The 21,736-nt window shown below is 61.0% G+C and overlaps 1 protein-coding gene across 7 annotated transcripts in view; it reads left to right on the plus strand.

Annotated features, from left to right (window-relative positions):
• Window positions 1–20,191, plus strand: part of COL18A1 (collagen type XVIII alpha 1 chain) — a 76,883-nt gene extending 56,692 nt beyond the window's left edge. For 4 of the 7 annotated variants that reach the window (XM_036017506.1, XM_036017503.1, XM_036017505.1 and 1 more), the window contains 28 exons: window positions 77–103; window positions 2,209–2,349; window positions 2,950–3,048; window positions 3,996–4,022; window positions 5,046–5,081; window positions 5,640–5,711; window positions 6,049–6,084; window positions 6,371–6,460; window positions 7,022–7,051; window positions 7,137–7,163; window positions 7,460–7,522; window positions 7,872–7,946; window positions 8,800–8,826; window positions 9,029–9,082; window positions 9,429–9,500; window positions 10,469–10,555; window positions 11,137–11,179; window positions 11,416–11,478; window positions 14,240–14,283; window positions 14,484–14,606; window positions 15,244–15,397; window positions 15,480–15,553; window positions 16,100–16,231; window positions 16,713–16,745; window positions 17,663–17,908; window positions 18,374–18,571; window positions 18,898–19,013; window positions 19,786–20,191. In XM_036017506.1, the coding sequence (XP_035873399.1) occupies window positions 77–103; window positions 2,209–2,349; window positions 2,950–3,048; window positions 3,996–4,022; window positions 5,046–5,081; window positions 5,640–5,711; window positions 6,049–6,084; window positions 6,371–6,460; window positions 7,022–7,051; window positions 7,137–7,163; window positions 7,460–7,522; window positions 7,872–7,946; window positions 8,800–8,826; window positions 9,029–9,082; window positions 9,429–9,500; window positions 10,469–10,555; window positions 11,137–11,179; window positions 11,416–11,478; window positions 14,240–14,283; window positions 14,484–14,606; window positions 15,244–15,397; window positions 15,480–15,553; window positions 16,100–16,231; window positions 16,713–16,745; window positions 17,663–17,908; window positions 18,374–18,571; window positions 18,898–19,013; window positions 19,786–19,996 (2,400 nt within the window). In that variant the 3' untranslated portion in view covers window positions 19,997–20,191. The remainder of the gene's footprint in view (window positions 1–76; window positions 104–2,208; window positions 2,350–2,949; window positions 3,049–3,995; window positions 4,023–5,045; window positions 5,082–5,639; window positions 5,712–6,048; window positions 6,085–6,370; window positions 6,461–7,021; window positions 7,052–7,136; window positions 7,164–7,459; window positions 7,523–7,871; window positions 7,947–8,799; window positions 8,827–9,028; window positions 9,083–9,428; window positions 9,501–10,468; window positions 10,556–11,136; window positions 11,180–11,415; window positions 11,479–14,239; window positions 14,284–14,483; window positions 14,607–15,243; window positions 15,398–15,479; window positions 15,554–16,099; window positions 16,232–16,712; window positions 16,746–17,662; window positions 17,909–18,373; window positions 18,572–18,897; window positions 19,014–19,785) is intronic. The other 3 variants (XM_028503632.2, XM_036017504.1, XM_036017508.1) reach the window with 1 other exon arrangement.
• The last annotated feature ends 1,545 nt before the right edge of the window (window positions 20,192–21,736 follow it).

Consider the following 21,736-nt stretch of genomic DNA (forward strand, 5'->3'; position numbering starts at 1 on the left):
AGTTAAACCCTGCATGCTTTTCTCTTGCTGGCTGCTCCTTGGTCTGTTTTTGTAGTAATCATTCTCTTTCTTGCAGGGCAAAGTGGGCACCCCAGGACCTAAGGTACGGACATGCTTCTGGGTCTAGATTGGCTGCTGGGTGGAAGTAATCCCTACACAGCACAAGGGCCCTGGAGGGGGCAGGCGGGCTGGGAGCGAGTGAGCTGTCCTTGGTGCTGATTGTGGGGTCTGGCCCACGTGCCAGGGCTCTGTCCATCCTGCCAGGAGTTGCCCAGGCAGGGGGGGTTGTGTTTGCCCTTTGGGATCCTGAGTGTGTGTCCCTGATGCTTTCACACGAGGGGAGGCCACCTAGATGTGGGGCCTCACTGCTACATCTGTGCCACCCCGCTGCCACAGCTGGCCCGCAGGTGTCCACAAGGATCCATTCCATCTTCGGTCTGGTTAGGGTGGGCCTAACTGGGAACTTCCCCAACACATCAAAGGAGCGATACCCAAAGAAACTGCCTGGATGTGGCAGAGCTCCAGGCCTGGGGCCCACTAGGAAACCTGTAGGGGATGTGAGGAGGAGGAGGGTGACGGTGGCGTCAGAACCAGCTGGGAGGAGCCTAAGGAAGAGATGAGCTCAGAGCAGACACGTGTGTGGATAAACTTGTGTCCAGGCAGAATACAGGCCCAGGCCCAGGGCTGGGTGAGGAAACGGGGATGGGGGTGCACCCGGGACAAATGTAAGATGCGGTTAGTTCCAGCGTGCGCCCAGATTCCAGCTCGTGGAGTGACTGAACTCCGCAGTCAGGCATTCCGATAAGATAACTCAGACTTTTTTAAAAACCTCAGGTCCTGTGAATGAAAACTCTAGATCCCTACGATGTAATTAAAAGCTGTGTAGGAAACGGGGGGGGGGGGTGGGGGCAGAGGGGAGAGGATGAAACGAGACAGAGATTTCAAAGAACAGACCTGAATAGGAACATGTTAAAGATCAAACATTAGAGAGATGTTTAAATACAAAAAGATGAAAGGCACTAAGATTAAAATCAAGAAGCGGAAGTGGAAGATTCCAAAAAAATCAGCCCTTGGGTAAAGTGGGTGGTAAGAAATAAAAAACGTTACATATCTATTGAAATAAACACAGTGAGCACAGCTAAGATGTAATAGGACAAGCCTCCCCCCCGCCACCCACCCCCTGGGTGTTGGTGATAAAAGACAGGTGGACACGGTGAGAGCGGGGGTCTGGTCCTGGCCCGTGGGGTACCTGCAGAGGGAGCAGTGAGTGGGTCCCCCGTCACTGGAGAGGCCACAGGAGGACATGGAACTGGCTCAGGTCGGATCACAGTGCTCCCAGCAGGGCCCTGGGAAGAGAGGCTGTGGTCAGCCTCACCCGGGCCATAGAAAGGTGGCTGTCCTGCCAGCACAGGGCAGGGGTCACACTCGTGCCCTTGCTGGGGGCCAGTGGGCTTGGTGTCTTTCATGGCTGATCCAAAATCTGGTCACCTTTAAAGATGAGGAAACTGAGGTTCAGGGGTTAAGTGGTCACAAGGGGGTGGGGCTGTGCCCAGGCATGGATGGACTCAGCGTGAGGGCCTCCCTGTCTTGGGTCCCAGTGTCCCCTGCTCCCCTGCACCGGGCTCCTGCCTGGCTCTTGGGACCCTTAAGCTCTAAGCAGCAGGTCTGCCTCTGAGACTGGAGCTCCACATTGTACCTGCCGCCTGGCTCTTGCTCCCTGAAGCTGTGCCTTGTGTCCCCACAACCCTGATCTGGGCAGCGGTAAGGGGGTTCCAAGCCTCCCAGACTCACTCTAAGCACCCCTGCCTCCTCCCCCTGGCTCCTTCCAGCAGGACCCTGCCCCCTCACTGGCCACAACGCCTCCGCTCTCCAGCCCTGTCCACTCCAGCCCCGAGAGTGCCACAGGCTCTGCGTGGTGCACCCCAAACCATGAGCCCTTTGCTGCCCTAGAATGAATGCCTCAGGATGTCTGCTTCTTGCTCAGTTGTTTCGTCTTTAAGTGGATGAAATCCTCTCATAAGTTCAGAGGAAGAGGTGCAGTCAGGTTTGCTTGCTCTGCGGAGTGTTATTTATCCCCGTGGCTTTACAGATCTGCAAAAAGCTTTATAAGGGAATGTAGGTGTTTCGGGGACAACAGTGGCTGCCTCAGGGTTCAGCTGACACCCCCCGATGGCCGAGAGTGATGACATTCTCTCTCCACCTGTGCAGGGAAGCAAGGGGGACCCTGGTCCCATGGGCACTCCTGGGGAGAACGGCTTGGCAGGACCGCCTGGACCAGCAGGACCACAAGGGCCCCCCGGGCCTCCCGGGCCCCCTGGACCTCCAGGACCAGGACTTCCTGCAGGATTTGTGAGTGTCGCTGCTCCCGATCCCCCGAAAGCCGAGTCTGAGCCCCGTGCCTCCCTCTCGGGATCCCACACGGACGGCCCCTGTGGTGGAGTCCCCATGCGTGAGCCGGGGGTGGCTGGGCGGGCTCAGCAGGATGGGCTGGGTGGCCTTGGGGCACAGTGAGTGTGGGTGTGTCTCCTGAGTCACATCGATGCCTCGTGGACAGTGCCTCCTGGGGGAGCCAGGGGCAGTGGGAGGGAACAGGTGCCCGGTTCCACAGAAGGTCACTGTTCAGGGACTGTGTCCTGGGGGTGATGCTGGAGGGCTGGTCCGTGGAGATGGAAATAGAAACTGACCCCCCATCACACAGCCAGGCCCCTGGCACATGCTCAAAGCAAGAGTAAGCGGCCTAAACTTGAGAGAGGCTGAGGGGCACCCACTCAGCAGGTCCCTGCCCCTAGGCAGACACTGAGAGGGTCAAGGTTGGCCAGCGCCTAGTGACTGGGCCCTTAGAGTCCACCCTGCTCAGCCATGGCCAGAGTTTCCACCTTGGGCCAGTTGCTGGCCTCAGGGAGGGTCTCTTTCTGTAAGAGACGCAGACCCGAGTCGTGTGTTCTCCAGGATGACATGGAAGGCTCCGGGGGACTCAGAATCCAGGACGACACGGAAGGCTCCGGGGGACCCTACTGGCTGGCAGCCCGAAGAGCCGATGGGCTGCAGGTGCTGCCTGCAAGCGGCTTGGTCAACTCTTGGGGGGGGCGGTAGGGGGGTGGAGGCGCCTGGGGCAGGGGTAGTCTCTGGGACAGGACCCAGGTGGGGACCAGGAGCACTGCTGCAGAGCCAGTGGGGCCACCTGAGTCCAGGGCTCCATCTGCCCTGGGGGCTCCCCGACGTGGGGAAATGCCCTCCAAGGTGTCAAGAAGCATGAATGGGGGTGTGGAATGAGCCCTGAAAGCTGCGTCTTTCTGGGGAATCTCAGTGTCTGGATTCCATTTGGCGCCTTGGAAGCCTCAGCTGGCCAGAGGGAGTGACCGGGCGAGGTTTCCATTCTGAGCAACGGTCAACAAGGACTTGCACTCGGACAAAACCAAGTCCGTAGTCAGCTAGGCCGGCTGTGCCGACTCCGCTCGGCACCTGCCCTTTTCTGTGTCAGACACCTCCGCCCTCGTCAGCAGCAGTTCGCTGCCCTGGCATCGGGGCAGGTGTGAGCCAAGAGGTGACAAAAGTCGTTGGCTGTGACAACAAAGGTCAGGAGGATCCCGTGGGCAGAGAGAGCGAGATCTGGGGGCACAGGTCCCTTCTTTCAGGGTTCCACACCCACATGGACAGCCTCAATGCCCCTACCCTCTGGAGGGGTCGGTGGGACTGTTTCAGGCCTCCGGTGAGGCAACGGAGACCCTCAGAGGTCACAGCGAGCCCACGCCAGCCAGATGGCGGTGTTCCGTCCGTTCAAATGCACCCACCTTTAGTGAGATAAAAGGCGGTGTGTTTGTGGCGGGGTGATCTGGGCCGAGGGCCCAGGTGGCGCTGCCTTGGGGACCGGCACACCCACGGCTGCGAGTTTGTGTCCTGTCCGAGGGGCTCTAGACGGAGCTGCTCTGGGAGGGAGGGGCTCTCTCCCCCCACAGGACCAGGCGCTAAGGGCCCCTTCCCTCTCTGCCCCACAGGGACCGCCCGGCAGGCCCGGAGTCAAGGTGAGTGCGCGATGAGTTCGCAGCTGCCCCTGCCGCACTCCCCGCAGCCAAGAGTTAGTGACTGCTTCCCCCGTTCATGGTGGGAAACGTGGGGACGACAGCCACGCACGCTTGACCCGGAGTCTGCGTGTTGGGGCGGGAGCGTCGGGCCCATCTTTCCAAAGCCCAATGACCTATGATCCACGGCCTCACGTCCGGGAAGAGTGTGCTGACTTGAGGGGAAAGAGGGGCTTCCAGAAGAGACCCCTACAGTCTCTGACAGCGGATGGTGCCCCGGAGACCTGGGGTGTAATCCTGGGCCGCCCACCCCCTGAGCAGGCCCCCCTCCCTATGGGGGGTGAGGGCAGGAGGAACCTCCAGCAGGGGTCGCCCCTGGGGCCTCTCTGTGTTGCTGCTTTCCCCTCCCGAGTTCCAGGGTGCGCGGTGGGATCAGCCCGCTGCTGTTCCACCTCTTCTTATAGGATGGTTTGCTTTGATTTCCAAAACTTTGGAATGTTTCAAAAGCTGAATTGTCTTTTTTTTTTAAGATTTTATTTATTTATTTTTAGAGAGGGAAGGGAGGGAGAAGGGGGGAGAGAGAGAGAGAGAGAGAAACATCAATGTGCGGTTGCTGGGGGTCATGGCCTACAACCTAGGCATGTGCCCTGACTGGGAATCGAACCTGCGATGCCTGGTTCGCAGCCCGCACTCAATCCACTGAGCTACGCCAGCCAGGGCCAAAAGCTGAGTTTTTAGACGTACGTAATTATTAGCTTTCTTAAATTGTGAAAAGTGAAGTCATCTCATAGAATGACATGATGGCGTGGCCTCCAGAACAGCCCTGGCCGTGCGTCCTTATCATGTGGCCGCCCCCCAGTCACACGGCCACAGGGTCCCTGCACACGTTACTCAGTGTCCCCAGGACACTCAGCTCTGAGCTGGCGGGGGGAAGCGGTGTGTGTGAGGCCGCCTGAGCAACCCCTTGCTGCCCTTCTCCGGGGCCGGGGGGACACTGTACTCACCGAGCCCCTCTGTCCACTTCAGGGGGACCCCGGAATACCTGGGCTGCCAGGGGCCAAGGTAAGAACCTTTTCTGGAGCCCGGAGAACGGGCAGTCTTTCTTCGTGCTCGTGTGGGGCAGGCAGGGGTCCTCGGGCTGAGGCCGGAAGCCTCGCCTGGGCTGTGGCCCGTTGTCCCCTCGGCCCATTGTCCCCTCAGGGCCTCAGTAATGGGTGAGCCTGCCCTCGGCCACCCTCCAGGCCAGGCAAGGACGTCATTGCTCCACTCTCCCCTGGTTTGTCCTTGGGCCGTCTCAGCCCTGACGTAATTCCTTAGAACTGAAGACTCACTTATCCCAAGGGTGCTCACCCTGAGGGCACATCCCCCCCCCCCACCCCAGGTTTTTCCGCTTCTTCCTGCCTCTGCTTCCTCCTGGGTGTGCCCCAGAAATCTCAGGAGCCACACCAGTCCCCTGACCCTCCCCCAGCCCTGGGCCCCCAGCTCCCTCCTGCCTTCCTCGCCCGCTAAGAGCTTCGAGAAGGCTGAATCGTCCTTGGGTGTGAACGCTGGCCTGCCACCTCCCCGACCCCGGCTTGCTGGCCCGTCTGACGCACGGGCCTCTCCTCATGCCCTTTGCAGGGAGAAGTCGGTGCAGGCGGACCCCCCGGGTTTCCTGGCCTCCCCGGCAGAGAGGGCATGGACGGAGCCCAGGTAGGTGGCTGCCCAGGGCTACTGGCGCAAGGGGTGACGCCCTGACGTTGAGAGCCGGCACCCCAGTGTGTCTCTCAGGGGGTCCCCGAGCTCAGTTCTCTGTATGCGGAGCAGCCCCGAGGCCCCACTGCATGGCCTGACTCTGGAGTCCAGGCTGTCCGAGGCACTCCCCCGTGGCTGCCTGGCTCGTACACCCCCTCTACTCCGTTTGGTCAGTGAATGGAGAACTCTCCACGCCTCTCCATTCAAAGGGCATCTTAGCAGTCCGGGGTGTCCTGAGGAGGGGGAGGGGCTTGTGCTCTGTTTATGGTGAAACGTTTCCTTCCTGTCTCTGCAGGGACCAAAAGGAGAAAAAGGGACCCAGGGAGAGAAAGTGAGTGGGTAGGGGTGGGGTCCGGGGTGTACAGGCGAGTTGGTGGGTACATGGCCACCATGGCGGGGGGTACTGCTCTCTGTCCCATGTGGTTTCAGAGGCTTGGGGTGAAGACCCTCAAATCTGAGGGCTCTTGGGCTGGGATGGGGGGCTCTCAGGGCACGTCCTCGTATCCTGTGAGCACTGGGAACCCCTCCCAAGTCCTTGGTGGGTCCCGGCCAGAGCCACTGTAACAATTCTTCCCCTCCAAGCAACCCCAGCAATGGATCTCGGCTTCTCCTTCCAGGGCGACCCAGGGAAGGATGGAGTGGGGCAGCCAGGCCCCCCCGGGCCTCCCGGACCTCCGGGGCCTGTCGTCTACGTGTCGGAGCAGGATGTAAGGATGCCGCATGGGTGGGCACATGTTCTGCCTGGACCCCCAATACTGATGGCAGCCGGTGCAGGGTTGACCCCAAACGGCCAGGGGCTATGCTCTGATTGTAATGCAGTGACCCCCAAATACATCAAGGTTTCCAGTCTGTGGGTTCTGCGGGGTTTCTCACTGTCAAAGCAAGGCCTTCCAGAGCTGCCCGTCAGCAGCTTTGTCCCGTTTGTGTGAGCAAACGCCCCAGCATCAACTCCCCCAGGTGCTGAGGTGTCCCCTCCGGCTGCCAATGCACAGCACAGGGAGGTGGGGGCACTGGTCCCCTGGTCCCAGGTGGCAGGTGGTCCTGCGGTTCAGGAGGCAGGATCCCAGCAGCGGCTTCACTTCTCATCCGAGGGACCTCCAGGCACAAGCCGGAAGGACTATTGCAAGCAAAATTGTGTCCCGTGTTTAATTTCCGGGGGTGTTCTGTCGGTCTTCGTGACAGTGACACAATGCGAGTGGAACTACAATTGTAAACGTGGTTTTCTTTTCTTTTTGTGATTCTGTGTGTTTCTGCCACCTTGGTGACAGAGAGCAGTGGCCCTGGCCCGCGGAGCCAAGGTACGTGCCGTCCTGTCTGGATCGCGGGCTGGCTGCGCGGTGCCGGTCGGCGTCCCCGCAGTGACGCCGTTGCTCTCTCCCACAGGGCCAGCCGGGGTACGCGGGCCTCCCCGTAAGTAGCCTCAGCCCCACCCCTGCCTGGGCAGGGAGCGAGGTTTCCACGTTGTGAGGGAGCCCAGTGCCGGGTGGGTGCCCGAGAGGCAGAGGAACCTTCGGACCCCTCAGCAGGAGCCCCCAGGGTCTGGCACGGGGGTCTCGGGCAGAGTGGAGCTAGCTCTTCTCTGCCTGTCATTGGTCAGGACTGGGAGGCAGGTGCATCCTGGGCAGCCATGCTGGGGGAGAGCGTGAGCAGCCATCACGCCCCTGGGCCACTAGTGCGGCCCCTCATTCCTGCCTGTCTCCCTGCAGGGGCCAGCCGGGCCGAAGGGAGACCTGGGCTCCAGAGGCCAGCAGGGGCCCCCCGGACCCAAGGTGAGGGGCTTAGTGCCATCTGCTCAGGGACGTCCCCCTCTGTGACCCAGAGGGGCAGTCCCAGTCTCCCCAGATGATCACTCTCTGCAAGGGGACCTGGGAGCCCCCTCGGCCCACCCAAAGCCTGTGACAGATTCCGGCATGGATTCTCCTCTCAGTCACTTCACTGTGACCCATGGTGGGGGACCCACCAAGACGCCCAACCACAGAGCCCCCAGAAGGGCAGGCCTGCTCATGAGCCGTGCTGGGGTGTTGGTGCGGGCGCCGAGGGGGGTCTCGGCTGCGGTGGGGGCGAGGGCCCTCTCCCCCGGAGCTGGCCTCCCTGATGCGCCGCCGCCTGCTGTTCTAGGGCGAGAAAGGGGAGCCGGGCGCAGTCTCCGGCCCTGACGGCAGAGTGCTGGGCCTGGCCCTGAAAGGAGCCAAGGTGAGACAGGGGGCCGGCTGTTCGCCCCTCGCACGAGCTTCAGAAGCGTGGTTTCCAGAGGCTGTGGAGTCAGCATGGGCAGGGGGTTGTCCAGCTCCTGGCCATGCATGAGAGCCCTGCGCAGGGTTCCAGAACCTTCTACAGCCTGAGCCCCTCCCCCTTCCTTGTCTTTTGCTCTTTCACAACCACATTGGGGGGCTCCTCAAGGCCCCTAAGTCTGAACGCTCAGATGGGCCGTAGCCCGGCTGGCCCGTGGTGCTGAGGACACTCAGGGCCATGGCTCTGGGCTCAGCTGCAGGAAATGGAGCCCCCAGCTTTGCCCAGCGGGAGCTTCCGCATCCTGCTATCTGGCTGCCCCTGGGCCTCAGGCTGCGGCAGGGGCTGGGTCAAGAGTGGGCTCCTTGAGGGGCCTGCCCCCAGCAGGTGACCCTCCAGATGGACCCCTGGGTGGGTCCTGGGGAGTAGCTGGACCCCGATCGGGTGGCTGTGCGTACAGGCCTACAGGAAGCCCCCAGGGTTGTTGCGGACGGGCCACGGGACCTTAGAGCCCAGACCCAGAGAAAACTCTGCCAGCCTCGCCTGGCATCATACTGTGGTGACTCTAACCAGGATGCTGCAGGACAGCCCCTCAAGCTTCAGGGCCCCCGGGGTGCACCCCTCCATGCACCCCCAGATTGATACTGTACTCTAGCACCCTCTCTCTGTTGCTGTTTCCCCCCCTCCTGGTTGTCAGTGCTTCAGTGCAGGTCCAGAGGGCGTACAGATGGGCACAGGGACCCTTTGGGGGCAGATACGTGGGTGGCGGGGGAAGATGACCTGCGGCCACCTAACAGTGCTTCTGGTTTCTGTTCAGGGGGAGCCCGGCTTCCGAGGACCCCCGGTGAGTAGGCCTGCACTCCCCCCATGTACACGTGCATGCACTGCACCCTGAAAGCACCTGCCACCACCCGGCTACTGAGCGAGCGGCCCGAGTGGCCTGAGCTCACACCCCAGCTGCATGCATGAAGCTCAGGACGAGTGTTGGTGGGAGACCACAGCAGGGTCGATCTGCTCACCTGAAACGTGGCTCCTTCTCTCCGCAGGGTCCGTATGGGCGGCCCGGGCACAAGGGAGAGATTGGCTTCCCCGGACGACCGGTAAGGATTGGGGCTCCCTTGCTATGTTGGGGGGGCAGGCAGAGAGTGCCTCGGGCCCATGGGGGCCATGGGCTCCGGGGAGAGAGGACTGCCATCCTTCCCACTGTCCTCCCCGCAGGGGGGCCCCTGCCTGAACACAGCTCTCTTTGGCATGTAGGCAAGGAGTGCAGGCCCTGCTCGTGGGCAGCTCGCACCCGCAGGAGGCCCTGGGTGGGGGTGGGGGTGGGAGCTGCGGGTGGTGGGAGGCTAGAGCTGGGCTGGGTCTGCCCTGGTGGGGACTGACGTGGCGGCATGAGGCTGGCGGTCTTGGCCAGCACCCAGCAGCTTCCCCTTCCCCTCTCCCTAGGGTCGTCCTGGGATGAATGGATTCAAAGGGGAGAAAGGGGAGCCGGGAGACGCCATCGGAATTGGTACAAGGGTGAGTGTCCTCTGAGGGGCGGGCCGGACACTGCTGGGACACCCATCACCTGGAACGGCCCGGCCAGAACAGCCTCGGTCCCCACTCCGTGCTGGTCCTTGACACGCAGGCCTTGCACACATACACGTACACAGACTGCACACACGCGCTCACACACACAGCCCCCAGCCCCCCGGGAACGGGCACTTTTTCTTGGAAGGGCATCCAGGTTGGCGAGGGTTCTGAGCTGCAGGGTGCTCTTCACTCAACGCCACGTTATAACTTGCAGTAACCCTGCCACCTTCTGAGCCAAGGGTTTTGTTTCAGTAATGTCAGCACGGTGTCAGGCATTTGTAGCCATTTGTACCTGAGACGCAGTGCTTGCTGCTGACACGCCCGGCACCCAGTGCCCCGCCCGCCACTCTCCTGCGGTCTCTCCTAGAGGCCCCTCCCCCATCATGTCCCCTCCCCCCCCCCCCGAATCTCAGCCCAGGGCCCTGCCACCGCTCCCTGGTCCCTGCCCGGAACCCCCTGTGAGCCCAGCCTGGCGGGGGCGGTGCTCCTCAGCTCACTGGTCAGGCACTCTGCTCTTCTGATACTTTCTCTGCTGCTGGTTCTCCACGGAGGCTTCCTTCCCTTTCGTGGACTAAAACTGGGCTGCCGTGAAACATCAGGAACACACGGCAACATTTTGCAGGGCTCTGATGCAGAGGCGGAGCGATCGGTCACGTTTGACAGTAAGGGAGAGAGGCTCTGGAATTCTTTTCATGCTGTTGAGTTTTAAAGACACATGAAAGGGACGGCGCACGTGCCCCTTGGGGGGCGCATCCCACCTCTGCTTCTGCTTCCAGTCCCTCCCTCCTTGGTCACACTCGCATAGTGGCTTGGGGCGTGACCACTGGGACTTGCCAAAATGCTGCTGCCCTGGCCAGGGTCAATGGCTGTGCTGTGAACATGACTGACCAGAGCTTTCTGTTTCTCCTACACAGTGTCCGCCTGGCCCCCCGGGGCCTCCAGGGTCCCCAGGGCCTCCAGGGCCCCCTGGCCTTCCCCGGACCCCAGCCTATGACAGCAATGTAAGTCCCCAGCACCCACTCTCCCCTCCTCAGTCCTTAGGGAGGAGTCCTCGGTTGCTGCCGCCTTCCGGTCACTAACCCCCTACCCCTATTCCCAGGGAGAGGCAGCCCAAGCCGTGGCCTCTGTGTGGGGGAGGTGGGGCACTTCTGGGAGGGAGTCAGGTAGTGGGGCTTGGGCCGCCTGCCTTGGGGGCCGCAGCCAATTAGAACGCAAGCCCCGGAGGGACGTGCAGGCCGGGGCCAGGGAGAGCTCTCTGGACGTCTGGGTACTGAGCACCAAGCCCCACAGCTCCTGGGAGGGTGGACATGCTCATTTCATAGGGCTCAGAGGCGTAAAGTGAACTCCTTGAGAATTCCTCATGTCGGGACCAGAGCTCCCGATTTCAAACCCTGTGTCCTCTCCCTCCCACTCTGTGCACCCCTGTGTCAGGGGGTGGGTGGGGGTGACTCAGGGGTGGAGGATGCCTGTGTGGCCTCAAAGAGGGTACTGGAGCTTCTGAACTCAGAGACCCTTAGGTGGGTGGTGGCCTTGGTTTTCAAGGCATCTCCCTCCAAAGCCGACTTTGGCCCGTTCTTTGCAGGCATTTATGGAGTCTGGCCCTGCTGGACCTCGGGGACTGCCAGGTGAGGGCTCCTGGGGCCCCTGGGAGAGCTGGGGATGAGCAGCCCTTTGCAGGGTGCTGGGTGCTCCAGGCCTTGGGCTCCCTGCTCACCCAGCTCTGGGGCAGCAGGAATCTTCTGGGGACCTAACCACGGATGGGAGTGGACACATAGTTACTGTCCACAATTTAGATTCGGCTCCAGAGGGCATGTTCTTCTCGCACATTTGATAATGGGCACTGGGGTCTCTGTCCTTCCAGGGCACCAGGGGCCTTCTGGACCAAAGGGTGACAAAGGAGAAGTGGGCCCGCCTGGACCACCAGGTCAGTGTTCTGGGCGGCCCTGGGCTGAGGGGCTGGGCCTGTGGCTACCGCTCCGCCCTCCCAGAGGAAGGAAGCCCCTTCCCAGCTCACAGGGCCTGGCAGGACCTGTGGGGCTGGGCCTGGGTTCAGGGACATCTGGTCGGCCCTGCATCCCCCACCCACAGGGCCCAGGAGGCAGCAAAGACAGTGGCCGGGCAGGGTGTCCTGTCACCCCACCTGCTGAGGAGCAGGGCAGGGCCCCACTGTGTGCCTCCTGGAGAAGACCTGGCAGCTCTGATGGGGACAGTGAGGGGCCTTGGGGGGAGGAGGAAGTGATGCCGCCCAGATGGGATGAAGGACAGTGGGATCACGTGGCCCTGACCGATGACAGTGCAGCCAAGTCCAAGGCTCTGGCACCCGGCCCTGCCCAGGGAGCGGTGAAGGCCTCGTGCCCATGAGACGCCAAGTGTCAAGGGTGAACCATCCCTGAGGGATGAGCCAAGAGCAAACAAACGTGTCGCCAATAATAACCAACAGAAAGGAAAAACAACCAAGGAAACTTGATCTGAAAGATGGACAGAAAGGAGAGAAAAAGGAGTACAGAACAGGTAGAACAACTAGAAAATAGGCAGCAAAATAGTTCATTAAAACCCGACCCTAGTATTAAGTGCATTAAACGTGAATAGGCTAAATACTCCTATAAAAACACGGAATTCTCAGCGGGATGGAAACAAAACCGCACACTGCTTACGGGAGACACTCCCTAGATGTGAAGACGTGAAAGCCCATGTGAGAAATCACACAGGTGTGTCTCAAGGCAGCAGCATCACCAGAAAGAAAACACGCATAGTGATTAAAGAAAACCCACCAAACAAAAGGAAAATACAGCAAGCCCAAATCTGCCTGCGCCTAACAACATAGCTTCAAGATACAAGAAGCAAAAACCGACAGAACTAAAAGGAAAGACACGAAAACCAGTCACCCCAGGAGATTTTCAGCTGGCCTTCAGTAAGCGGTGGGAGCAGCAGAGAAAGGGCAGGGCGGGTGGGAGATGGAGGATCTGAACGGGTGACGACCTGGACCCCAGCTCCCCGCACCCACGCAGAAGACACAGCCTGTTCACCACATGGAACCATGCCAGGCAAAAGCAGGTCTGCAGGTTGGGAAGAGAGGACATCATGCAGTCTGTCCTCTGATGACCATGGAAGCAAGCAGGTGCTCTACACCGAAGTCGTGGCTGGAAAAGTACCCTGGTCCAGAGAAGCCCAACAGAAGTGACAAAACTCCCAGAGCTGATGGATGGTGATGCCGGCACTGAGGTGGTGGGTGCACTGAGGCCCGCTTGCACCCTCACTCTGCCCCCACCGTGGCCCTGGAGCAGCGGGACCCCCACTCGATGAGAAGGACCCAGGACAGGAAGCCCGGTGGTGACAGCGTGTGAATTGGGCCTCCTTGGGCAGAGCCCAGAGCTGGGACGCCCACCAGGCAGGGGTATCACCCCAGTGGTCCCACCTTCCAGCTTTATCAGGTTTCCAGAGTAAAGGTCATGGGAGAAGGTTAACCCAAGGTCATTTCCCCACCTGGAAGGACTAGGGGTTCTGTTAACTCTTACAAATCACAGCTTTAGGTTGTACACATTTCTAAGCATCGAGCCCAAGAAGTTAGAAAACAAATAACAAATTTAACTTGAAGCCAATAAATGGGGGGAAAAAAAGTAAAAATCAGAAGTGAGTGAAAAAAATATATATGTAATAGGAAGCATCAAGAAAGTCAAAACAACAGGTTAGTTCTTTGAAAAGATTAATAACACTAATGTGCCCCTCGCCCGACCGGCGCAGGAGAGGGTTGCAGCAGCGTGATGCTGGGAAAGGGGCTGCTCTGCCCTCTGCTGGCGAGTCCGGGGAAACTCACCCCGCCACCTCAGCGGGTGGTGCAGCCCAGGTGGGCGTCTGTGGTTGCCGCAGCGGCTGCAGGGCCTGGCCCCGGGAGAGGCAGGGAGGGACTACACGGTGCCCATTTTTGGAAAGGAAGAAATAAACCTGCTGTTTTCCCAGACAACACGTTTTTGATCATCAACAACCCAAAAGGAGCTGCAGACAAACCATTAGAATGAATGAGTAAATTTACCATGGCTGTCAGGGCAGTTGACAAAATCAGCGACCAGTCGTAAACAAAACGAAATTTTATCAAGGCGCCGGTTAGAGAGGGATGGGCTTGCTCGTGGCCAGAGGAGGGGTATGGGGGGGGAGACCTGGACAAAGGGGGGTCAAAGTGTACCGGCTTCCGGTTCAAAGGCAAGTCGGTCCTGGGGTATAACGGACAGCATGTGACTATGGCCAGCCGGCTCTGTGGTGTCTCCGAAAGTTGCTAAGAGACTAGATCCCCAAAATTCCCATCACAGGGGAAAAACTTTTTTCTTCTTTTTTGTGTCCGTAAGGGGCGGTGGATGTTGGGTAAACTTGCTGTGGTGATCAAGTCACAGTATATGTCAGTCACGTCATTCTGTTCTACACCTTGAACTTGCGCCTGTTGCACGTCAGTTACGTCGATAAAACTGAAAGGAAAAAGGAAAAAACAGCGCTGTAAACAAAAACATCCCAAAAACCAAGTAACTGGGAATAGGTGTGACAAAATAGGCAGAGGGCCTCTACACGGAAATACAGAAATTGTATAGGAAGGAATGAAAAAAGACAGAGCCGGATGTGTGGGGGGGAGGGGGGCTGTAAGGGAAAGACCCTATACAGGTGGCTCACTGAGGCCCCGCCCACGATCTCTCCTGCAGGGCAGTTCCCCTTTGACATCTTCCAGCTGGAGGAAGAAGTGAAGGTGGGTGACACCCCCCTCCCTTTGCTGAGTGACCTCAGACCACTGCCCCGCCAAGAGCTTCCCTCTGCCCTGGCTTGGTTTTGTGGGGACTCACTTGGGTGCAGTGGAAAGCCTGCCAGACTTGTGGGGTGTCAGCACCCGCCCCTGCTGACACCAGCAAGGGGAGCTGGCCTGTCCCAAACAAGCCTTTCTATCCACAGGGGGACAAGGGGGACCGAGGGGACAGTGGGCAGAAAGGAGAAAAGGGCGAGCCTGGAGGTGGTGGCTTCTTCGGCTCCAGTGTGCCTGGACCCCCCGGCCCACCAGGCTACCCTGGGTCTCCGGTAAGTTTGGGCCCCAGGCCACCCAGCAGGGGCCGACACCCAAACCCAGGCCTGTTCCAAAGCCCTGGAACCAGGAGCCGAGGGCAGGACCAGCCTGGCCGTGAAATCCCGATGAGGCCCACAGGCTGCACCCTGCACACTTGGCCCCAGGCATTCCTGTCCTGATTCTGCCCCTGTGGGGGGCGGGGGACACGTGGCAGGCCCGGCGGATGCACAGTCCCGCCTCCCCCAGGGTGGCACACTGACCTGGGGGTGTCTCCAGCCAGGGAGGAGGGCCCAGGGTGGGGCCCTCACCCAGCCCTCATGCCTGTTCTCCTCCTGGCACTGTTCCTCCTGATCGGGACCCCTCAGGGGGACTGCCTGCCCTGGAAGATTCCAGGGAACAGTGGGCCAGCTTCTGCCTGGGGGGTGGAGGGGTTAAGGGCCCTCGGAGGTCACATCGTTGTCCAGGGGCTGCTCTAGTCCACATGCTGGGACCAGACCCCAGCAAAAGGGACACACGAGGTGGGCGGTAGGGTCCTCCCCCGTCCTGGGGAGGGAGGTGACATGGCTCAGAGGCAGGCTAGCCCCTCTGACTTGAGTGTCCTTGGCCTGGGGACCTAGCTGACAATTCTACCTGTCGTCTTGTCCATCTTAGGGTCCCAAAGGAGAGAGCATCAGGGGCCAGCCTGGCCCACCTGGACCTCAGGGACCCCCTGGCATTGGCTATGAAGGGCGCCAGGGCCCTCCTGGCCCCCCTGGACCCCCAGGGCCTCCAGGGCCCCCTTCCTTCCCGGGTCCTTACCGGCAGCGTAAGTCGGGCGGGAGGGACCTGGACCCCAGCCGCGTACAGCTGGGGCTGGCAAGTTCCCACATCTGGTTTCTCTCTCATAGCTATCAGCGTTCCTGGACCTCCAGGCCCCCCTGGGCCCCCAGGGCCCCCAGGAACTGTGGGCACCTCCTCAGGGGTAAGCATCCCAACACCCCTGCCCCACAGGGACCCTGGTGCTGGGTCTGACCACAGGAACTGGCTTTGCCCCAGGGCAGACGCAGAAGCCCTGAAATGTGGTTTGTGGAGCAGGAGTGGGCGCCAGGAGGCCAGGACCGAGATGCCCAGGGGGAAGGGGACAGCCGTGGAGTAGGTCCCAGTGGGCGGGTCTAGGGTGCAGAGAGAGGCTCTGGTGGCCCGGGGACTCACCATAGTGATCATGGATAGCTGGGGGGCATCCCAGGTCCCCTTCTCCCCCCTTTCCGAGGGCAGCCTCTGCCACTCCGCCCTCACAGGGTATTCTCAGGGGCCAGCCTGAAGAGAAGGCACCTAGTTAAGCCTTAAGGACTGTTCCTTGTTGGGGGCATCCAAGACCGCACCCCAGCACCCTGAAATGTCCAAATGCAGGCCGCCGAATGCCCCACCCCTTGGGACCACATTGTCATCCCTGTCCCCCCCCAACCCCTCGCTGTGAGCCCAGTGCCACCTCTGTGCGCAGTGGGAACCCATTGGGTTGGGCGTCCGGCAGGTGAGGATCTGGCCCACGTACCAGACCATGCTGGACAAGGTGCCCGAGGTGCCCGAGGGCTGGCTCATGTTCGTGGCTGAGAGGGAGGAGCTGTACGTCCGTGTGCGAAATGGGTTCCGGAAGGTCCTGGTGAGTTCTTAGTGTGGTCCTGCCCCTGCATGGGCCATAGAAGGGGCACTGACCTCCTGGCTTCACTCATGGCGGGTGGGACATGGGGGAAGATGCAAGCGCAGTGTAGAGGAAGAAAGCCCCAGGCCCCTGGGCAGGGGGCACCCACAGCAAGCCCTTCTCCCTGCCATGGTCGGGACCCTCAGGCCCATCCTTAGGGTAGCCCTCCCCAGAGACAAGGGACAGCCAGTGCTCCTCACTATACTTTTTTTTTTAATGAGTAGAATCCTTTTGAGGTTTGCAGGGAAGTAGCCCTCGCACTTTTTAAGGTGCATGGAGGTATTACATGTGTATTGTGCCGGGCACTGCGCAAGCACCAGGCGCAGCCGTGCCAGCCTCCATGGGGAGGGAGGTCCGGGCCGGGCAGGTGGGCTCAGGAGGGTTGCTGGCTGTCGATGCTGCTTCATAAGGTCACTGGAGCGACCCCCGTGTTTTCTTCCAGCTGGAGGCCCGGACGCCACTCCCACGTGGGACGGTAAGGAACACTTTTCCTTCCCAGCTGTGAGTTTAGGGGTGCGATCCTTCGGGCCTGGTGGATGGATGGCCAGGACACGTTGGTCTGTGCACGGTGTCACGTTTCTGGAACAACACTTTGTGCTTTAGGACCCTGAGGTCACCCCCCTGTGCTGGGGACAGAGAATGCACATACCGAGAGGACCTCCCTTTGGTCCACACCCATTGCCCCCCCCCCCCCCAGGCTCCTGGGGCCAAACTCCACTGTCCATTCGAGTCTTTGCCGTCCCTTATCCAAAGTGCAGGGCACGGGGACAGACCCTTCTGGGATGGATAGAGGGCAGATGCAGGGGAAGCGGGAACAGGAGATGGGTGGATGCCTGGGCTGAAATACTATTAACAGGTAATAAGTACCTAATAATAGGTATTTAGGTAAAGGTAATTATATGGCGCTGTGAGAGAAAAGAATTGAAAATCAGGTGTGGGATGCAGAGGTTGGGATTTTAAGGCGGAGGTGGCCCCATCTCTCTGGTGGGAATGGAGCGCAGGCTTGAAGGGTTGAGAATAGGGGCCCATTGATGTCACAGCCCAGTGTCTGAGCTGCACAAGGAGGCGGCCTCGAGGTCAGGGGATGAGGTCGCCTGAGGGCCCCCCAGGCCACAGGAATGAGGTGGCTTGAGTGTGATGGAGGCGAGGGAGTGTGAACAGGGGGCCATCAGCTGGATTTAGGTGTCAGCAGGGTGGCTGGGCGCCCCAGCTCACCACTCTCCCGAGCAAGAGCGGGAGTGAGGGTGCAGATGGACAGGGCCCTCTGGCTCGGCAGCCGGGAGCCGGGGCCCAGGCAGGAGAGCAGAGCCCGAGGGGCACCGCGGGCCCTTGCTGTGGGGCTGACGGGCATGGGAGCCCCACCCCACGCACCGTCCACCCCTCGGTCTGCAGGACAACGAAGTGGCTGCCTTGCGGCCACCTCTGGTGCAACTACACGAGGGTAACCCGCACCCCCGGTGGGAACTGCCCCCCGCCACTTCACGGCCCTGGCGGGCAGATGACATCCTGGCCAGGCCCCCGCGCCTGCTGGACCCCCAGCCCTACCCTGGAGTCCCACACCACGGCTCCTACGTGCACCCCTGGCCAGCCCGCCCCACTGGCGTTCCTGCCCACACCCACCAGGACTTCCATCCAGTGGTAAGTGACCCCGGGGGCTGAGTGCCCACCAGCCCCTGAGCTCTCAGGGAGGGTTCTCCAGGCCTGAGACTGCCCTCTGTGGTGTCCACCTTTGTAGCCAGTCCTTGCTTATATCCTGGAGAAGCGGGGCTGGTGCCTATGACAGCACTGGGGATGGAGTCCCCCAGAGCTGCTACTGCAGAGGTGGCTGGCGAGGCTTGAGGACAGGGACTTGCTTAGGAGGTAGACGGGCTTGGTGTTGACCCAGCACACCAAACGTCTCTGCCATTCTGGGCTGAGGGACCCCAGGCTGGTTCTCCAGGGTCCCAGCGGCTGTACTCAGCCCTTGCAGGTCCGACCTGTACTCAAACTCACTGCTATTGCCTATGCAGGGCCAGGCAGGAGGAAAGCAGGCAGGGTGGGGGGCGGGGAGCAGCTGGGACTGCTGACTGAGGCTGACCACGGCTGACCATGGCTCTCCTACAGCTGCACCTGGTTGCACTCAACGGGCCACAGCCCGGTGGCCTACGCGGCATCCGTGGCGCCGACCTCCAGTGCTTCCAGCAGGCGCGTGCCGCGGGTCTGGCGGGCACCTTCCGCGCCTTCCTGTCGTCACGCCTGCAGGACCTCTACAGCATCGTGCGCCGTGCTGACCGCGCCACTGTGCCCATCGTCAACCTCTGGGTGGGTGCACGGCCCTGACCATGGGGGTCCCGGAGCTGGGATGAGGGACTTGGGGCTCGAGGCTCACTGGGCCAGTCACGCCCCGGGAACCCAGCAAGGTCCCTGTGCCACCGCGCCTTTCACGTGGCTTTATTTTGTGGCTCTTCACACATCATCATGTGCTTTTTGGATGCTCTGGAGCACCAGTGTTTCAGGGCCAGGGCGGACTCTCCTCAGACCTGGGGCCCAGGCTGGGGAAGGTGCCTGGTCTGCTGGGGCGTCTGGCCACTGGTCCTCTGGCAGGGGGTGACCAGAGATGGGCAAACCAGCCTCATTTCCCTTTGCAGGATGAGGAGCTGTTTCCCAGCTGGGAGGCCTTGTTCTCGGGCTCCCGGGGCCAGCTGAAGCCCGGCGCCCGCATCCTCTCCTTCGACGGCAGAGATGTGCTGCAACACCCCGCCTGGTAGGTGCCCCCGTGAGTGCGGCAGCTGGAGGGGGAGGGGCTCTGAATCTTACAGAATGCAGGCCTGGCCGGGGATGGCCCGGACTCTGCACCTCTGTCTCTGGTCTGCTCCTGCAGCAAGTATGTGCTCACTGTTTAAAACTCACCAGGTCCAGGAGAGCATTAACGCCTGCCACAAAGCATTCTCTGTGCAAAACAAAAGTCACCAGCCTGCTCCCTGGGCAGGCTCCCCACTGCTGCTGTCCAAGAGAGGGCCGATGGCCCACACCCCAGGGGCCTGTCGGGTCTACCCAGCTCCCACTGACCCACCGTCACATAGATTCCACAGCGAGCGAGTTCTCCTGTAAATTCCCCAAAGTGGAGTTTCCCAGTTGGAGGATGTGTGCACTTCAAATACTAGTGACAGCTGTCGGTTTGCCCTCGCACCCAGCGACCCTGTGCTGGCCCAGTGTGAGGGCGCCTGTCCCCCCAGCACATGTGCTTAAAACGTGGCTAGTGGGCAGGACAAGTGTGTGCCCTGCCCTCACTGGAAAGCACCCAGCCCCGAGGGACCGGTCTTCAGGGTCATAGAGCCTGCTTCCCAGGCTCTGCCCCCAAAAGCAGTTGGCAGCATGGGGTGCGGTCCAAGGGTGGCATCCCTGGTGACTAGGGACGATGGTCTGACCCGCTGCCACCACATCTGAGCACAACCTCGGCTGTTTCCTGCCCGGGGGTGGCCTCCACCCCAGGGGTAGCAGGGCCAGGTGAGACTGACCGCCCACGTGTCCTGCAGGCCACAGAAGAGTGTGTGGCACGGCTCAGACCCCAGCGGGCGCCGGCTGACCGAGAGCTACTGCGAGACCTGGCGGACTGAGGCCACGACAGCCACGGGCCAGGCCTCCTCGTTGCTGGCCGGCAGGCTATTGGAGCAGAAAGCCGCCAGCTGCCACAATGCCTTCATCGTCCTCTGCATCGAGAACAGCTTCATGACCTCTTCCAATTAGGGCTCCTGCCAGCTCGCACGGATGGATGGACAGATGGCAGGGGGAGTGGAGAAGCCCCCGGTGCCAGGCAGGGAGCGGCAGCCGGCACCCCAGAGAGGGGACCTGGCTGGGACACTTTCCTGTGTGGTTCACATTTCATATAATCCTCCAGAAATAAAAGAAAACCAAAGAGTGTATTTTTTAAAAAGTTTAAAACAGAAAGGCTGGTGCTAACTCTCTCTCCTGCCCTGCCCCCTCCCATGCCCCAGCTGGCGTGGCCCCGGGCATGCAGGGCGGTGTCCTCAGATCAGACCAGGGGCCCCACCCGGCCCCGTTCTCTTGCCGCCTCCCGCACTCACTGCCCTGGGGAGGTGTGTGTGCCCCAGGCTCCCAGTGGGTTCTTCAGTTGCCCCATGCAGGTGCTAACTCAGCCCCTGCCTGGAACCCTTTCTGGTTTGCAAATCCCAGATCTGCCTGCAGACCAGCCACGGCCTCCCCCGTCCCTTCTCTGCCTGGCGCAGTGGCCAGCAGTCAGGGCGACTCAGGCCTCGGGTGCAAGGGGTGACCGTCTCCCCGTGGCCTCTTGCAGCAATACCCCACTTCTGCTGGAGCAGTTTCCAAACTCAGTGTCCCCTTGCTGACCCTGGCTCCCGGGTCCTGGCTCCTGTTGTATGTGCAGCTGTCTGCACTTTCACTGGGGCCAGCCTTGCGCCTTGGGGTCTCTGTCCCGTGCCAGCTTCCCAAGTGACCTGTGAGGTCACAGAGTACAGAGCTTGGCCCAGCCCAGTCCCACACCCAGCACCTCTTTTCCAGAGTGAGAATTCCCGACACGCACACAGGCCCAGCTCTGCCTGGGAGTGTGTACTAGGATACTGCTTCCTGTCCCTGGCCAGACTGCCGGCTGCTGAGCCCTGAATGGAGCCTGCAGGGGATCACAGTTGGGGCAGGACAGGACAGGACTGGGCTGTGTCCACAAACCAGCTGTGGGGCGAGGCCGCACGCTTTGTCCTGCTCCCCACTGTCCGCAACAGCGCGTCTCCAAGTTCATGTCAGTCCCTGTGGGAGGGCTTCAGGGGGTATTCCGGAGTGCACATGGGGTTCTCGGGGAGCAGGTGGGTGTCCCTTTGGTGGCCATGCTGGGACAGGTGGCAAGCCAGAGCCCAACCCCCTCGAGGTCTGCTGTCCGTGCACCGCAGCCATAAAATGAGTGGGTCCTGATGACTGACGTGGTTCCGAATAGGCTCCAAATAAGAATGACCACGTGCACAGACACTGGCTTGCAGGCAGCTCTCAGGGGCCCTCCATCCCCACACCCCCAGCAGGCAGCCCCTGAGGGAGCCGTGGTGTGCAGCGTGCAGGTACACACAACTGCACATGGGTGTGCATGGAAGTCCCCGAGTGTAGAGGTGCTGGGTGTACGTGACAATTCCCCTCTCAGTTCTCCCTAGGGCGGTAACCTTCCCAGGCCTGTGGGGGGCCGAGGGGGGTTTCTGCCCTGGGCTCCCACCCCTGGCACTGTGCTCTCTCCACAGCTGCTGCAGCTGGCCAGGTTCCAGGAGGTGTCTGACCCCAAGGGGCCGTCATGCACACTGCACAGAGCAGGGCCTCATTGGTGCCCCGGGAGCAAATGCCACCTGGCTCTGGTGGCCAAGGGGCTTGGGATCAGCAAAGGCGGTTCTGGGAGCCTGGAGGCAGGGTCTGAGCCGCAGGCCATGCTGTGCACATGGACAGGCTGCAGAGGGAGCCAGTGGGCCAGCTGCT

The sequence above is a fragment of the Phyllostomus discolor genome, chromosome 2, assembly GCF_004126475.2.
Source record: "Phyllostomus discolor isolate MPI-MPIP mPhyDis1 chromosome 2, mPhyDis1.pri.v3, whole genome shotgun sequence".
Lineage (NCBI taxonomy): Eukaryota > Metazoa > Chordata > Mammalia > Chiroptera > Phyllostomidae > Phyllostomus > Phyllostomus discolor.